Raw genomic sequence first — 17,868 nt, forward strand, 5'->3', positions numbered from 1 at the left:
AAACACTCATAAAAACATTATAAAATGGTTTGGTGCGGACCTGTATACTTAACACATGAGGAGTAGTTCACGTTTATAATCTTCAGAGAACGTTACAGACGTTGTTTTTTGTTCCTCTCTGTTCCCTGAATATATCCGTAAGTGTGTGAATGTGCTAATTAGAGACATTAACTTACAGCACTTTGTAGAAGCAGCTTTATAAAGTTTCCTCCTTTGACTTGTATTAGTTGATGGGGCGAATCTGCCTCCTCCAATATGGCGGCGACGTCGACATATCGCAGCAGCGGGCCAACCCACTCAATGAGGCGTCTATGTATATATGTCTATGGAGGCTGCTACCTGGCTGCTCCCAAACAGCGTGGCTATTGTTTTGTTTCCGGTCTAGCTAGATCCGGTGGGTGTTGTAGTTCTCTAACGTCACTAGATGTTGCAATGGCATGTGACAAAAACTACACAGCGTTAATCTCGCGATAAAAAAATTACGGAGTTAAAGTGGGTTTGCCTTAACGCCATTATTAACACGTTTAATTGACAGCACTATTAATTAGTGAAATAAATAAGAACAAACTTAAGATGAAATACACAACTCTTCTCAAGCACTGGTCCCTGCACTTAACATATAGCTTGGTTATTTGATATTAAGATGATTTACATGAAAATGAACGCACAGTTAAAGTTAATCATTACACATAAACAATGGGCCTTGCTAATTAGCTTGCTAAAAAAATGTGCTAAAGTTAGTTAGTTGCTAATTAATGCTATCTTTAGCTTTACTTGGCTAAAGGCATTCAAACTTAAAAGACCATAGTTCGAATAAATACACAAATATAATAGCTACGTTTCAGTAAAATGTTTAATACTTACTAAACACGCCAGGTACCAATGATTTCCACTCGTCTTGTCGTGTATGGAGAGTGAGTCGTCAAGCTCAGGTTGAATGTAGAGACTACTTCCTCTTCGATTTCACAATAAAAGTCCACCAGCGGAAGTTAGGATTTAAGGCAAGTTAAAGGCAAAAGTAAAGTCTAAACAGTATATGTATGTATATATATCATTTTAGACAAAGGGGTGAGAGCTAGCAAGCTATGCTTTTGCTCACTCCTTTTCAAATATGTCATGTATTTCTTTTTCTGTGTTGTTATACTCAAAGTCTCATTTCTATATTATGTGCAAAGAAATTGTTTAGTAGCAATCAGAAAGCCTTGTACCATATCCATATTTGGGATAAATTAATTTTAAAAAACAGTACAGTAAAAGTAGAGTTAGTTTAATCAATTTATAGTTGTTCATTTAAGAGACCTATTTTATTTTGTCTTTTGTATATACCATTGTTCTTAAATAAATTGAAAAAATTGCAGAACGTGCAATATTTTTTTCTGATTACTCGATTAATCACCAGAATGACAGATCGTTTACTCAATTACTAAAATAATTGATAGCTGCAGCCCTAGATATTTTTGCAATTTATTTTTCCTTACTTATGCTGAAAAAATTTAATGTAAGGTGTAAACCATTTCCCCTTTTCCTCAAATAACATTCCTTTCTCAGTCAACTGAGTGCAAGTAGTAACAATAACTTGTAACTTGTATATTCACCTCACAATATGACTTCCAGCATATCTGCAATATTGTAAACAGTCTTACTGGAATTAATGTCATCATTATAACATTTAGTATAACAGAATTAAACATATACTTATAGGCTGTTTAGCTTTGTCCTCATTGGCGTCCTCTGAGCAGCTGTAAAGGGGATTCTCTAGTTGTGGCATGGGGTGTAGCTCAGTAGCTGTGAAGCATTTCAGTCACCACAGGTTGCGAGGGAGCCTGTTCTGTTTGAATTATATATTTTAACATTGTCACAGTGTTCCACACACCTGTTTGCCTGAGGGTGATATACAGTACAGACCAAAAGTTTGGACACACCTTCTCATTCAAAGAGTTTTATTTTCATGACTATGAAAACTGTAGATTCACACCGAAGGCATCAAAACTATTAATTAACACATGTGGAATTATATACTCAACAAAAAAGTGTGAAACAACTGAAAATATGTCTTATATTCTAGGTTCTTCAAATCAAATCAAATTTTATTTGTATAGCCACACAAATCACAAATCACAGTTTGCCTCAGAGGGCTTTACAATCTGTACAGAGACGACACCCTTTGTCCTTCGACCCTTGATTTAAGTGAGGAAAAACTTGCCCCAAAAAATAGCCCTTTTAACAGGGATAAAAAAAAAGGCGGAAGAAACCTCAGGAAGAGCCACAGAGGAGGGATCCTCTCCCAGGACGGACAGACGTGCAATAGATGTCGCATGTACAGAGCAGATCAACGAGATCACAATGTATACAATCATAATGGATGGTTGACAGGAATTAAAGTACATAAAGAGGTATTACAGCAATAATGATGAAATGCTCATGGAAATGTGACTACCAGTGACAACAGCAGCAGTGATTAACGGTAAGGATAGTATGTAGCAGTGCTACATTAAGTCTACTCTTAAAGGTAGAGAGAGTGTCCGCCTCCCGGACCAAAACAGGAAAGTGGTTCCACAGAAGAGGGGCTTAATAACTGAAGGCTCTGGCTCCCATTCTGCTTTTGGAGACTTAAGGAACTACAAGTAATCCTGCAATCTGGGAGCGTAGTGCTCTAGTTGGGTTATAGTATGAGCTCCTGGAGATATGATGGTGCCTGATCATTAACAACTTTGTAAGTGAGGAGAAGGTTTTTAAACTCTATTCTAGATTTTACAGGGAGCCAGTGCAGAGAAGCCAATACAGGAGTCATATGATCTCTTTTCTTAGTTCCTGTCAGTACACGTGCTGCAGCATTCTGGACCAGCTGGAGACCCTTTAGAGACTTGTTAGGGCAGCCTGATAATAGAGAGTTACAATAGTCTAGTCTGGAAGTAACAAATGCATGGACTAGCTTTTCTGCATCTTTTTGAGACAGGATGGGCCTTTTATCTGAATTTAACAGCAGAAAATTACAGGTCATGGATGGATGCCGTCTCTCCTCATGAGACCAGGTTTTCCCCAGAAAGTCCGCCAATTATCAACAAAGCCCACATCGTTTGCTGGACACCACCTTGACAGCCAGCGGTTGAATGATGACATGCGGCTGAACATGTCATCACTGGTTAGGTTTGGCAGGGGCCCAGAGAAAACTACGGAGTCCGACATTGTTTTGGCATAGTTACACACCGACTCAACATTAATCTTAGTGACTTCTGACTGGCGTAGCTGGGAGTCATTACCGTCGACATGTAGTACGATTTTACTGTATTTACGTTTAGCTTAAGCCAGCAGTTTTAAATTTGATTCAATGTCGAACGCTCTGGCCTCTGGGATGCATTTCACTTTGGCTGCTGGTGCCTCTAACTTCACGTTTCGTAATATGGAGCTGCCAATGACCAGAGTTGGTTTCTCAGCGGGTGTGTCGCTGAGTGGGGAAGAGAGGGAAAGAGAGTAGCCATCGCTAGCTGATAGTGGCTAAGCTAGGACACGCTAGATTAGCCAGCAGAGCTAGGAGAGCGACAAACAGCAGCGAGCTCGGCGACCAAGCTATAAACACAGAGTATTGTTGAAAGCCTTAGTGGACCAGCATGTGCCCGATCACACAAGCGGGATCTCAGTTGCTGCAGAAAGGAATACAACAATAATCTGCTCGGACGAGACGGAGCAGTAAAGTTACGCTATCAGTCAGTAACACAACAACAGGAAGTGACGCAATGACGCAACACGCTTGCCGTTTCAGATGCTGTTTCACAAAATGCAAGACACACACAGAGGCAGGCAGGTACAGGAACAAGAAGCAGACGAACCAAGTAGCCCCTTTTTGCTTTGATCACTGCTTCGCACACTCTTGGCATTCTCTTGATGAGCTTCAAGAGGTAGTCACCTGAAATGGTCTTCCAACAGTCTTGAAGGAGTTCCCAGAGATGCTTAGCACTTGTTGGCCCTTTTGCCTTCACTCTGTGGTCCAGCTCACCTCAAACCATCTCGATTGGGTTCAGGTCCGGTAACTTAGGAGGCCAGGTCATCTGGCGCAGCACCCCATCACTCTCCTTCTTGGTCAAATAGCCCTTACACAGCCTGGAGGTGTGTTTGGGGTCATTGTCCTGTTAAAAAATAAATGATGGTCTAACTAAACGCAAACCGGATGGAGTAGCATTCCACTGCAAGATGCTGTGGTAGCCATGCTGGTTCAGTTTGCCTTCAATTTTGAATAAATCCCCAACAGTGTCATCAGCAAAGCACCCCCACACCATCACACCTCCTCCTCCATGCTTCACGGTGGGAACCAGGCATGTAGAGTCCATCCGTTCACCTTTTCTGCTTCGCACAAAGACATGGTGTTTGGTACCAAAGATATCAAATTTGGACTCATCAGACCAAAGCACAGATTTCCACTGGTCTAATGTCCATTCCCTGTGTTCTTTAGCCCAAACAAGTCTCTTCTGCTTGTTGCCTGTCCTTAGGAGTGGTTTCCTAGCAGCTATTCTACCATGAAGGCCTGATTCACACAGTCTCCTCTTAACAGTTGTTTTAGAGATATGTCTGCTGCTAGAACTCTGTGTGGCATTGACCTGGTCTCTAATCTGAGCTGCTTTTAACCTGCGATTTCTGAGGCTGGTGACTCGGATTAACTCATCCTCCGCAGCAGAGGTGACTCTTGGTCTTCCTTTCCTGGGGCGGTCCTTATGTGAGCCAGTTTCTTTTGTAGCGCTTGATGGTTTTTGTGACTTTCAAAGTTTTCCCAATTTTTCGGACTGACTGACCTTCATTTCTTAAAATAATGATGGCCACTCGTTTTTCTTTACTTAGCTGCTTTTTTCTTGCCATAATACAACTTCTAACAGTCTAATCAGTAGGACTATCAGCTGTGTATACACCTGACTTCTGCACAACACAACTGATGGTCCGAACCCCATTTATAAGGCAAGAAATTCAACTTATTAAACCTGACAGGGCACACCTGTGAAGTAAAAACCATTTCAGGTGATTACCTCTTGAAGCTCATCAAGAGAATGCAATGTGTGTGCAAAGCAGTAATCAGAGCAAAAGGTGGCTACTTTGAAGAAACTAGAATATAAGGCGTATTTTCAGTTGTTTTACACTTTTTTGTTAAGTACATATTTCCACATGTGTTAATTCATAGTTTTGATGCCTTCAGTGTGAATCTACAATGTCAATAGTCATGAAAAGAAAGGAAATTCATTGAATTAGAAGGTGTGTCCAAACTTTTGGTCTGTACTGTACGCTTGTTTTAATGTGCTTAATGCCACGTTCACTCAGTAAATCATCAAAGGCAGAGGATCCAAACTGGGGCCGATTATCAGTTGTGACAGTACAGGGGTTCCCTTCACGGGCAAAGACAGAAGTTGGACTTCACCTGAGCATGTTGGGATGCAACATGCTTGCTGCCAAACTCCAGCATGCGGTGCGTTATGCACACGATTGACTATTTGCCATTACTCACACCTGTCCATCCGCCCTCTCCTTTCCTCCATCTCCCACGCTCGGGGCGGATCACCTTGCGGTATTTATATGCTCCCACTCTGCCAGACCATACAAAACCACAATGTTTCATTCTACTGTTATGCTGACGACACACAAATATACTTCCCGCTGAGGCCCGGTGACCCTGGAAGCCTAGCTGCTGTTTTAGACTGTCTCACAGACATCAAACATTGGATGGCTCTAAATTTCTTACAGCTTAATAGCTCAAAAACTGAAATAATACTGTTCGGCCCCCCAAACCATACCAGCCTTCTTCACCAAGCCCTTGGTCCACTGTCCGCAAACATAAAACCGACTGCACGAAATCTTGGTGTCCAACCAAGTGTGACACCACAGCGAAGAAAATGGTGCTCTCGACAACAGACTGATAAAACATCTGAAGCATCCGGTTGCAGACATTAAAGGACCTGAGCCTCCTCAGGAAGTAAAGCCGGCTCAGGCCCTTCTTGTAGACTGCCTGTGTGTTTGTGGTCAACTCCAGTTTATTATCCAGCACCACACCCAGGTACTTGTAGGAGTCCACAATGTTGATGTCCGTCCCACCAATGCAGACTGGAGAGGGCGGGGGCTTGTTCCTCCTAAAGTCCACCACCATGTCTTTTGTCTTTGCCTCGTTCAGCTGCAGGTGGTTCTCCTCACACCACTTGACAAAATTGCCGACCAGGTCCCTGTACTCGTCCTCCCTTCCACCCTCTACACGCCCCACAATGGCCGTGTCATCAGAGAATTTCTGCAGATGACACGACTCAGTGCAGTACTTAAAATCTGCAGTGTAGGTGGTGAAGAGGAAGGGCGACAGCACGGTTCCCTGGGGGGCACCAATGTTACTGATCAGGCGGACAGACACACAGTTCCGTAATCTCACATACTGCGGCCTGCCCGTCAGATAGTCCTTTACCCATGTGACGAGAGGAGAATCCACCCGCATGTTCTCCAGTTTGGCCTTCAACAGCTTGCGCTGGATTGTGTTAGAGGCGCTGGAGAAGTCAAAGAACATGACGCGGACAGCAGTGTTGGGTCTATCCAGGGAGGAGTAGGCTTCCTGCAGCAGGTAGATGAGAGCATCATCAACCCCAACATGGGGCTGATATGCAAATTGTAGGGGGTCCTGTGATGGGCACACTAGGGGTCTGAGGTGTGCAAGAACCAGCCTCTCCATGACCTTCATAATGTGAGAGGCCAGTGCAATCGGCCTGTAGTCATCCAGTGCCACAGGATGTCCTTTTTTGGGCACTGGAACAAGGCAGGATGTTTTCCACAGCACTGGCACTCTCTGAAGGTGGAGGCTCAGGTTGAAGAGGTGCTGGAGAACTCCGCAGAGCTGGCTGGCACAGGCCTTCAGCACGCGAGGGCTGATGCGGTCCGGACCGGCGGCTTTTCTCTGGCTGAGCTTCTCCAGTTCTCTCCTCACCTGGCTGGCTGTGATGTTGAGACCAGACTGCGGGGTGGATGGTAGCAGTGGGGGATGTGCGAGGGTCATGGGGGAGGGGTGTGTGAGACGGACTGTGGTGGGGGCCAGAAGGGAGGTGGGGGGTGGGGTAAGGGAGGCTGGGGGTGGTGGAACCTGGTGTCTGCTGCGGGGGTTGGGGTGGGGTTGTGGGGCTGGTGTAAAGCTGTGGGGGGGTTGTGAGAAGAGGTAGTTGCTCGGAGGAGCAGCAGGGGGGCTATTGGGGGAGCTGGGGTCAAACCTGTTGAAAAACAGGTTAAACTCGTTCGCACGTTGTTCATTTCCCTCTGCTGTTCCTCCTCCTCTCCTCCGGAAGCCGGTGATCTCACTCATCCCCCTCCATACGTCCCTGGTGCTGTTGTTTTCCAGTTTGGATTCCAGTTTCCTCCTGTAGTTTTCCTTACTCTCCTTGATGCTGTGTTTGAGTTCTCTCTGTACACGCTTGAGCTCTGCACGGTCCCCTGACCTGAAGGCCCTCTTTTTCTCATTGAGTAGGGCCTTCAGGTCGCTGGTAACCCATGGTTTGTTGTTTGGGTAACAGCGGACCTCTTTACTGGAGATGGTGTTGTCAATGCAGAACCCAATGTAATCACAGACACAATCAGTAATGCCATCAATGTCCTCACCGTGTGGTTTGTACAGTGCGTACCAGTCAGTGGCTTCTAGAGCACCCTGCAGTGACTCTATGGCCTCAGGAGACCATTTCCTCACAGTTCTTAGTGTCACTGGTTGCTGCTGAACCACAGGCATGTATGATGGGGAAAGCAGGACGAGGTTGTGGTCTGACCTTCCCAGGGGAGGGAGGGCAGTGGAGCTGTATGCCTCTTTAACGTTTGCATACAGCAGATCTATTGTTTTATTGTCCCTTGTTGTGCATTTGACAAACTGGTGAAACGTTGGGAGAGTGGATGAGAGAGAGAGCCGTGGTTGAAGTCACCTGTGATGATGACGAATGCTCCGGGGTGTTTTGTCTGTAATGCAGCGGTCGCAGCGCTGATTACGTCACACGCTGCGTCGGCATTTCCAGACGGCGGAATGTAAACAGTAATGGCGATGAGGCTGGTAAACTCCCGTGGCAGATAATAAGGACGCAGTCCGATGGCAATGAGCTCGATGTCCGGGCTGCAAAACCGGTCTTTCACGGAGATGTGCCCGGGATGACACCACCTGTTGTTAACGAGCACGGCGAGTCCTCCTCCTTTCTTCTTGCCGCTCGCGGTGGTGTCTCTGTCGGCTCTGACCGTATGGAAGCCGGGGATGGTGGCGTTTGAGTCCGGTATCTGGTCGTGTAGCCACGTTTCCGTGAAACACATGATACTGGACTCTCTGTATTCCCGCTGCGTCCTGACGAGCGCTTCCAGTTCGTCCATCTTATTTACCAGGGACCTTACGTTTCCAGTAATAACTGCAGGGATGCAGGGTTTAAACTTCCTCCTCCGTTTAGCTCCTGCTCTGCAGCCTCGCCGTCTCCTCCTTAGCTCCTTCGGTACTGTGGGTCTCTCCCCGACAAAGGGGTTTTGGGGCCCCAGGGCGATCAGCTGGTCGCGACTGTAAACAATGCCGGCTGTAGGGCAGGCACGGCTTTCAGTCACCAGGAGAGACCAAAGCACGAAAAAGCTAACTAAGAGATATCCAAACCGTATGATAGACATCTTGATGTGTGGACAGTGTGTATCCACAGTGCAAGGTACAGATAATAAAAAAAAACCCACACTAAAAACACGACAAAAACCTAGTAAAAAGTACAAAGTACCGGGAGCTGCTACGATAGGCTGCCACTAGCACGGCGCCATCTTTAAATTTACTGATTACTGTAACTCCCTGCTCTCCGGTATCAACCACAAATCACTCTCTCGCCTCCAATAAATACAAAACTCTGCAGCTAGGCTTCTAACCGGTTTTAACAGACGACACCACATTACCCCTATTCTAGCCTCCCTTAATTGGCTCCCCGTCCGTTTTAGAATTGAATTTAAGATTTTACTGATCACTTTTAAAGCACTTGTCGAGCTGGCCCCGAGTTACATTACAGACATTTTAACTCCTTATGAGACAGCGCGCAGCCTTAGATCCTCGGGCAGGGCCCTTCTACCCGTTCCAAAGTCGGGGTTAAAAACCAAAGGTGATCGTGCCTTTGCCATCAGGGCCCCTCGGCTTTGGAACGCCCTGCCTGGGGAGATAAGGCTTGCAGGATCAGTAACCTCTTTTAAATCTCTTCTTAAAACACATTTTTATAGGCTTGCTTTTATGTGACGTCTTCCTTTTACTTCGCTCTTACCGTCTGAGTTGACAACATTGTTGTTCCTGTTTTTTTTTATGTAACCCATTTCTTTTTCTTTTTCCTGTTTTTAATGATGTTATTCCATTACTTCCCTCACATCTGTTGTTTCCAAAAAATTTGCATTGTCTTGTCAAAGCACTTTGTAAAACTCTGTTTTTAAAAAGCGCTATATAAATAAAGTTTATTATTATATTATTATACATTAGGAATGCCATGGCAGTAGGCATTGTAGCAGTAGGAGTCAAGGCCATTTACTGAAATAGTCTACAATGGGGATAGCAAACCTGCTGTCATAGCCTCCACATTCCACGTTTGCCAGTCTACCGGATGCGAGACTGCGGTGTGCACCAAGGACATGTTCTGAATGCCTTGAATAGGAGTGAATTGCGCCAGCGTGCAGTGTTGGTCTGGTTCGACAGATCCAGCAGTCCAGTATTGGTGAGTGACAGCATATTCATAATTATGCTGCCTTTGTTGTGCTGGTCTGTGCATTCACTATGTTTATTATTTTTATTCAAATGGAACAATATATTGTTATAGATTTAAAACAGCAGGATAATTCATGTTTGTAATTAATTATAATAGCAATCCAGTATTGCTGTGCTGGATCTCTATAGAGTTGTTGTCATAGGGTTATAGAATGGATCTGGATCCAGTCACCCATGTGCTCCATTCTGGCCTTCAGTATTGAGCTTTTTGCTGTTCCTTCCTTGTTCTTTCATTTGCTCTGAGTCAGTTTATGATGTGGAATATTACATTCTTCATTTAGGCTTGTGTGATTATTTGCTACAATGCATGGATGTGTGACAAACACATCAGTAACAAGAGAAAGCACTGTAGTTTTTCTGGTGTGCAGCCTTTCTATGAAATGGTTCTGCCCTATCTATCTATCTATCTATCTATCTATCTATCTATCTATCTATCTATCTATCTATCTATCTATCTATCTCATCAAATGTTGCCTTAACACTATGAATGTTCCAAACATTCTTAATGGGGACACGGAAGGGGCGGTACTTACCATATTTGGAAGATGTGTGTGTGAGGACAACTGGGTGCAGTACTGGAGGGTGACCTTTAGAGGGGGATAGTGGGCAGGTGTGTGTGTGTGTCCCGATGGAAAAACATAATATATGGGCCAAAGCTAAAAACTTCACAGGCACCTTCAGAATGGCTTTTGCATTCATTTAAAGGCTTATCCTTGTGGGGACCTCAATTTTTGTCCCCATGGTGTCAGAGGTCCCCATGACGTGACTGTGTAAACAGATTGATGTCCCCATAATGATAGCAATACAAGCACACACACACACACACACACACAGACACACACAGACACACACACACACACACACGCATACACACACACACACGCACAGAGACGCACGCACACACACACACACTCCTGTCAAAGCAGATTAAAGAGTCTGTATTGAAAGTGGACGTATATGTCGTCCAAATGTAACATACGTTCCACCTCCTCCTCCTTCTTCCTCCTCTTCTCCTCCTCCTCCCACTCTTCCTCCTCCCTCTCTTCTTCCTCCTCCTCTTCCCCCTCCCCCTCCTCCTCCTTCTTCCTCCTCCTCCTCCCCCTCCCCCTCCTCCTCCTCTTCCTCCTCCTCCTTCTTCCTCCTCCTCCTCCTCCTCTTCCTCCACTTCCTCCTCTTCCTCCTCCTCTTCCTCCTCCTCCTCCTCTTCCCCCTCTTCCTCCTTCCTCCTCCTCCTCCCCCTCCTCCTCCTCTTCCCCCTCCTCCTCTTCCTCCTCCCCCTCTTCTTCCTCTTCTTCCTCTTCCTCCTCCTCCTCTTCTGCAGCTTTAACTAAAGTCACATTGACACGTGTCCATATTTCAGGTTGCGTGACGGTCTGCAGACTCTGGGCGTCTTGGATCAGGTGAGTAAACGTTTCCTTCATGAACAGTCTGTAGTTTGAGTCCCAGGTGAGACTCACCCCGTGGCTCTGATCCAGGTGCAGCTCCGCCCCGCGCTCTTCTGCGCCGTCTTCTGTGAAGGCGCCCGCCGGCTCTCGGCTCAGACGCTCGCTCACACCTTCAGCGTGGTTTTCTCTCAGCACGAGGAGCGGCGAGGCAGAGAGACGGCCGCGCTCAGATACTGGAGACACTTCCTGCTGGAGAGTCAAGGTAGAGGAACACACAAACACACACACACACACACACACACACACACACACACACACACACACACACACACACACACACACACACACACACACACACACACACACACACACACACACACACACACACACACACAAGCAACACACGCATACACAGACAGGAGCAACACACACACACACACACACACACATGAGGAACACACACACACACACACACACACACGTGAGCAACACACACACACACACACACACACACACACAGGAGAGGCGAGGCAGAGAGACGGCCGCGCTCAGATACTGGAGACACTTCCTGCTGGAGAGTCAAGGTAGAGGAGACACACACACACACACACACACATGAGCAACACACACACACACACACACACACACAGGAGAGGCGAGGCAGAGAGACGGCCGCGCTCAGGTACTGGAGACACTTCCTGCTGGAGAGTCAAGGTAGAGAAGCACACGCACACACACACACACACGAGCATCACACACACACACACATGGGCATCACACACACACACACACACACACATGAACAACACACACACACGAGTAACACACGCACACTCGCAACACACACACTTCTTGAGACACTTCCTGCTGGAGAGTCAAGGTAGAGGAGCCACACACGCACACACACGCACACACACGAGGAACACACAGGGTCAACGAGTAGAAAATATTTAATGTCTCCTCTCATCTCCTCTTGTCTCCTCTCCTCTTGTCTCCTCCCCTCTCGTCTCCTCTCCTCTTGTCTCCTCTCCTCTCCTCTTGTCTCCTCTCCTCTTGTCTCCTCTCCTCTCGTCTCCTCTCCTCTTGTCTCCTCTCCTCTCCTCTTGTCTCCTCTCCTCTCCTCCCCTCTTGTCTCCTCTCGTCTCCTCTCCTCAGATGGGAGGAGCTCCATCTCTCTGCAGGACCTTCTTCGTTTCTCCACAGGAGCTGAGGAGCTTCCAGCCTCCGGCGCCTTCCTCCCTCCTCCCTCCATCTCCTTCCTCCACCCCGAGGACAGAGGAGGAGGAGGAGGAGGAGAAGAGAGAGTGAGGACGAGGAGGGAGGTGTTGAGAGACGAAGGGCTCTTCCCTCAGAGCGACCCCGGCTCCAAACGCCTCCTCCTGCCCGTCTCCTCCTCCTACAAGGCCTTCAAAAGCTCCATGGAGCAGGCCGTCAGCCACCGCGTGCACCTGCTCCCCACCGAGAGGTAGAGGAGGAGGAGGAGGAGGAGGAGGTGGAGGAGGAGGAGGGGGAGGAGGAGGGGGAGGTGGAGGAGGAGGAGGGGGAGGAGGAGGGGGAGGAGGAGGAGGAGGAGGTGGGGGAGGAAGAGGAGGAGGGGGAGGAGGAGGAGGGGGAGGAGGAGGAGGTGGGGGAGGAAGAGGAGGAGGTGGAGGAGGAAGAGGAGGAGGAGGGGGAGGAGGAGGAGGAGGAGGAGGAGGAGGTGGGGGAGGAAGAGGAGGAGGTGGAGGAGGAAGAGGAGGAGGAGGAAGAGGAGGGGGAGGAGAGGGGAGAGAGGAAAAAGACTTTATACATTTTTCAAATTAGAAAAATCTGTCGTCTGCAGCTAAGGATTATATTTACTAAGCCCCGCCCCCTTTAGTTACTGTTGCTATGCCTGTCAATCTCTCTGTTGTCATGGAGAAGCTCCTCCCCTTTCTGTTGGACCACCGCGGGGAAAGCATATGTCCGTAATCACACACGGGACGTTTCCACGCAGACGTCTGATCCGAGCGTGACGTCAATGTGGCACCTGCCCAAGATGGCTGCCGCGGCACCTGCCCAAGATGGCCGCCGCTGTGCCCCCTCATGCCCGTGTGTCCGTAGAGGGCTCTCTGTTGCGGTGACGCCTCACCCAGGCCTGGCGTGTGCACGACGGCGTGTGGAGCCGCTGCACCTGCTTCCTGTGGACGCAGAGGGAAACAGAGACGTTGTGTCAGCTGACGTTTTTCATCCAGAGACTCTTTAATGAGCCGGCAGGTGAAAGAACGAGGCGAGTAACGTTTACGTCCCGGCGCCAAACACACGGACGTCGTAGCTTCTGCGTCACTTTGCTCCGGTGAATCTTTATTAAAAGTTATATTTTTAAAACAATAACAAACTCACGGGCGTTTTGAGGGAAACAGAATCAAAGTTTTATTGAATATTTTAAATGTTTGACTTCCTGTCCCGTTGTGTTTCCATGGTAGCAGCCAATAGCGTTGGGCGTTGCTGGTTGCCAGGGTTGCCTGTTGTTGCTATAGAAACTTGAATCATGTTGAGATGAGAGCTGATGGATTCAGCTGCAGACTGACGTTAAACACTGATGTCAAATTAACGGATTATTAAATTAGTGGTTCCCCTGCTTGACTCATCACTGACACACACGGCAACCAACCTGGCAACCAACCAACCTGACAACCAACCTGGCAACCAACCAACCTAGCAACCAACCAACCTGGCAACCAACCAACGTGGCAACCAACCAACCAACCAACCTGGCTACCAACCCACCAACCTGACAACCAACCAACCAACCTGACAAACAACCAACCAACCTGACAACCAACCAACCTGGCAACCAACCAACCTGGCAACCAACCAACCAACCTGACAACCAACCAACCTGGCAACCAACCAACCTGGCAACCAACCTGACAACCAACCAACCAACCTGACAACCAACCTGACAACCAACCAACCTGGCAACCAACCTGACAACCAACCAACCTGACAACCAACCAACCAACCTGACAACCAACCAACCAACCTGACAACCCGGCTGCTGGACTTATATTTTGTTGTTGACACTAATGGAGCTGCTCTGCTCGTTAAACTTCCACAGTTTTTACGACAGACTGCGACTTTCTTTACAAACCGACTCCTGAACTTTGTGAATTCAGCCGCCGTGGTGGTCGTTCCGCTGCAGGAAGGGGCGGGGCTTAGCGCCTGTACAGGTTAAATGATTCGCTCCTTTCAGATTTCTATTTTGTGTGTTTTATGATGTTCTTGGTTACGAAAGCTTCAGGGTCGGACGTTAAACACATTTCACTTCCTCCGTTTTCTCGTCTTATCACAGGAAACGGAGGAAATGTGATGTTTGACCCTTTGGGGCTTCCGTAGTTGGTGAGATTTTCTGTTTATTCTCGTTGTTAAAACTTTATTGGATCTTGTTCTGAGGATGAACACGAGTTCGTCATGTGACCGGGGTTCGTACGCATCACGCGCTGCTGCGTCCTGATTGGCCCAAATGCATCACATGATCAATTCCCCGTCTTCTAAAAGTGTTTAAAGTGTTTTATCACCTCTAAACTTTTGTGTTTTTATAAAAAAGAAAGTAAAATAAAGTACTAAATATAATCACAGGATTATATTTTGATCCGTAAATGTTAAAAAAACGTAATGACGTCATTTTAAAGACGTAAAAAGCGTCGGAGCGTCGTTTCTAATCCGGTGACTTTGATGATTCTCTGTTGTTTCTGTCGTTTAACTTTTACTTTTCCTGTTCTTCACCTTCTTCACCTTCGTGCTTCTTCATCTGTTTACAGTTTTCTCTCTTTCAGCTGTTTTCTTATTAAACTTTAAACTGACGTGTTCACGCTGAAGCAACTTATTGACTTTATTTATGAGCTCATATTTATTTATTTATCTGCTTTTATTGGTTTTTACATGATTTAATCTCCTTAAAGTTAAATTCCTGCGTTCAAAATCTTTATAAAAGTCAAATAAAAGTGCAGAATTATTATATAAAATATAAAAGTACAGAATTATCAGCTTTAAAATGTGCTAAAATATAAAATCCTCCACTCGGTGTTTTATGGATTAGTGGAATATTAATGCAGAGATTATTCTAACTCCTTAATTTACAGTTTTGTAGTTTTATTTATAAGAATGTAATTATTTTAAATCTTTACCTGAAAACTCCTTTAATGTGAGATTGAGACCTTTTTATTTTTATGGATTAAACGTGACTGAAGTCTAATTTAATACATAAATTCATGAATTAATTATATTTAAATTCATGTATTAATAAATAATTTCTGAAATAAATGAATTAATAAATATAAAAATAAATACAGGAATACATAAAGTAAATAAATTCATTAATTAATAAATGAATGAATAAATTAATTAATTAATCAAAACATGCTTTACATTTATTTCTACTGTTGATCTGTATTTGTAGTCCAAACATTAGTGAGGCAGGAAGTCCCATTTATTAATGAATTAAAATATATAATTTATACCTGCATTTATACATTTATTTATGCATTAATGTCTTTATTTATTTATTTTTGGGACTTAAGTCATGTTTAGACTAAACATGACTTAAGTCTCAATTAATTAATAAATACAGGAATAAATTATATTTAAATTAATAAGTAATTGCAGAAAAAAATGCATGAATAAGTTATATTATATTTAAGTTAACAAAGAAATAATTGCTTAAATTAATAAATGCATGAATAAATAAATGTATAAATCAATAAAAGCTTCACATTTATTTCTTTTGTTGATCTGTATTTGTTCATTTCTGTGTCCACATGTTAATGAGGGAGGAGGTTACATTAATGCATTTATTTATTAATTAAATTATATATAATATCAGTCTAAATTAATTTTAAAAAAGTCTAAATTATACAGGAATAAATTATATTGTACTTAAATTCATAAATAGTATTTTATTTTTAAATGCATAAATAAATAATTGCTGAAATTAATAAACCTTTATTTAAATGTATAATTAAATACAGGAATAAATTATATTATCTTTAAATAAATACATTTATATATCACTAAATGCTTTACAATTTCTATACTTTTACATATAATTATTTATGTATTTCTGTGTCCATATGTTAATGAGGGAGGAGGTCTCATTTATTTATGTATTCCTATTTTTATATTATATTATTTATCCAGTTATTTATTTATCCCTGTTCAGCATCCGTGAGGAACTCGGAGTAGAGCCGCTGCTCCTTTGTGTTGAAAGGAGCCAGTTGAGGTGGTTCAGGATCATCTGGTCTGGATGAACCCTGGGCGCCTCCCTAGGGAGGTGTTCCAGGCACGTCCAGCTGGGAGGAGGCCTCGGGGAAGACCCAGGACCAGGTGGAGAGATTAGATCTCCACACTGGCCTGGGAACGCCTGAGGATCCCCCAGTTAGAGCTGGTTAATGTGGCCCGGGAAAGGGAAGTTTGGGGTCCCTGCTGGACCTGCTGCCCCCGAGACCTGATCCAGGATCAGAGGCTGGAGCTGCTGCCCCTGAGACCTGATCCAGGATCAGAGGCTGGAGCTGCTGCCCCTGAGACCTGATCCAGGACCAGAGGCTGGAGCTGCTGCCCCTGAGACCTGATCCAGGACCAGAGGCTGGAGCTGCTGCCCCTGAGACCTGATCCAGGATCAGAGGCTTGAGCTGCTGCCCCTGAGACCTGATCCAGGATCAGAGGCTGGAGCTGCTGCCCCTGAGACCTGATCCAGGATCAGAGGCTCCTTAATGTTGACCTTTGTTTGGTTTCTGTAAACTGCATCAGAGTGAGACGTCTTTAACTCTGACCTGATGTTTGGTTTCTGTAAACTGCATCAGAGTGAGACGTCTTTAACTCTGACCTGATGTTTGGTTCCTGTAAACTGCATCAGAGTGAGACGTCTTTAACTCTGACCTGATGTTTGGTTTCTGTAAACTGCATCAGAGTGAGACGTCTTTAACTCTGACCTGATGTTTGGTTCCTGTAAACTGCATCAGAGTGAGACGTCTTCCGTTTTCCCGCCTCTCTGCCACGTCATCTGACGCATCGTCATCACCAACAACATCCAAGATGGCGGCGTCTGTCCGGGAGAAGCAGACAGGTTCGTTAAACAGCGTTTATTTCCCGTTAACGGTTGTTTTCAGCGGCGGACAGCGACGGTAACCGGCGGCAGAGACTTCAGTCGAACCGGGGAGTCTCACCGGAGGCGTTAGTTCGGGACAATAACGGGCTAACGCACCGCTAAGCGTCCCAAAGAGCCGCCCTGCGTCCATAAGAGCCGCTGGATGAACTGATGAGCTGACTGACTGTAGACACACACACTCACACACTCTCTCCCTCTCCCTCTCTCTCTCTCACACACACACTCATTCGCACACACACTTTAATTAAAGTGCTAATTAGCCGTTAGCTCCTTAGCGGCACTGCTAGTTTTCGAAGGCTAACGTTAGCTAGTGAAGCTAGTCTGATGCTACCGGTGAATAATAAATAAATGTATAAGTAAATAAAGTAATAAATTAATACATAAATGCAGAAAAAAATGAATAAATAAATAAATGCTGAAATAAATACAGGAGTAAATGAATGAATATGTGCATTAACAAATAAATACAGACAAAACTAATAAGTAAATACAGGAAAAAATAAATGCTGAAATTAATGAATACGTGAAGTAATACATGAATAAATAAATATATAGATGAATACAGTAATATATAAATAAAGAAATACAGGACTAAATGAATATATAGATGAACACAG

The 17,868-nt window shown here is 45.2% G+C and overlaps 2 protein-coding genes across 2 annotated transcripts in view; both read left to right on the forward strand.

Annotated features, from left to right (window-relative positions):
* The window catches only part of g2e3 (G2/M-phase specific E3 ubiquitin protein ligase), a gene marked incomplete at its 3' end in the record, with an annotated part of 29,049 nt that extends 16,453 nt beyond the window's left edge, over positions 1 to 12,596 (forward strand). Inside the window, exons 15-18 of the mRNA XM_083924519.1 lie at positions 11,103 to 11,142; positions 11,218 to 11,389; positions 11,643 to 11,711; positions 12,283 to 12,596. Coding sequence (XP_083780645.1) covers positions 11,103 to 11,142; positions 11,218 to 11,389; positions 11,643 to 11,711; positions 12,283 to 12,596 — 595 coding nt within the window. The remainder of the gene's footprint in view (positions 1 to 11,102; positions 11,143 to 11,217; positions 11,390 to 11,642; positions 11,712 to 12,282) is intronic.
* Positions 12,597 to 17,161: 4,565 nt separating this feature from the next.
* scfd1 (sec1 family domain containing 1) overlaps positions 17,162 to 17,868 on the forward strand; it is a 30,307-nt gene continuing 29,600 nt past the window's right edge. The window contains exon 1 of the mRNA XM_083924296.1: positions 17,162 to 17,209. Coding sequence (XP_083780422.1) covers positions 17,179 to 17,209 — 31 coding nt within the window. The 5' untranslated portion in view covers positions 17,162 to 17,178. The remainder of the gene's footprint in view (positions 17,210 to 17,868) is intronic.

Source organism: Echiichthys vipera (genome assembly GCF_963691815.1).
Source record: "Echiichthys vipera genome assembly, chromosome: 12".
NCBI lineage: Eukaryota > Metazoa > Chordata > Actinopteri > Perciformes > Trachinidae > Echiichthys > Echiichthys vipera.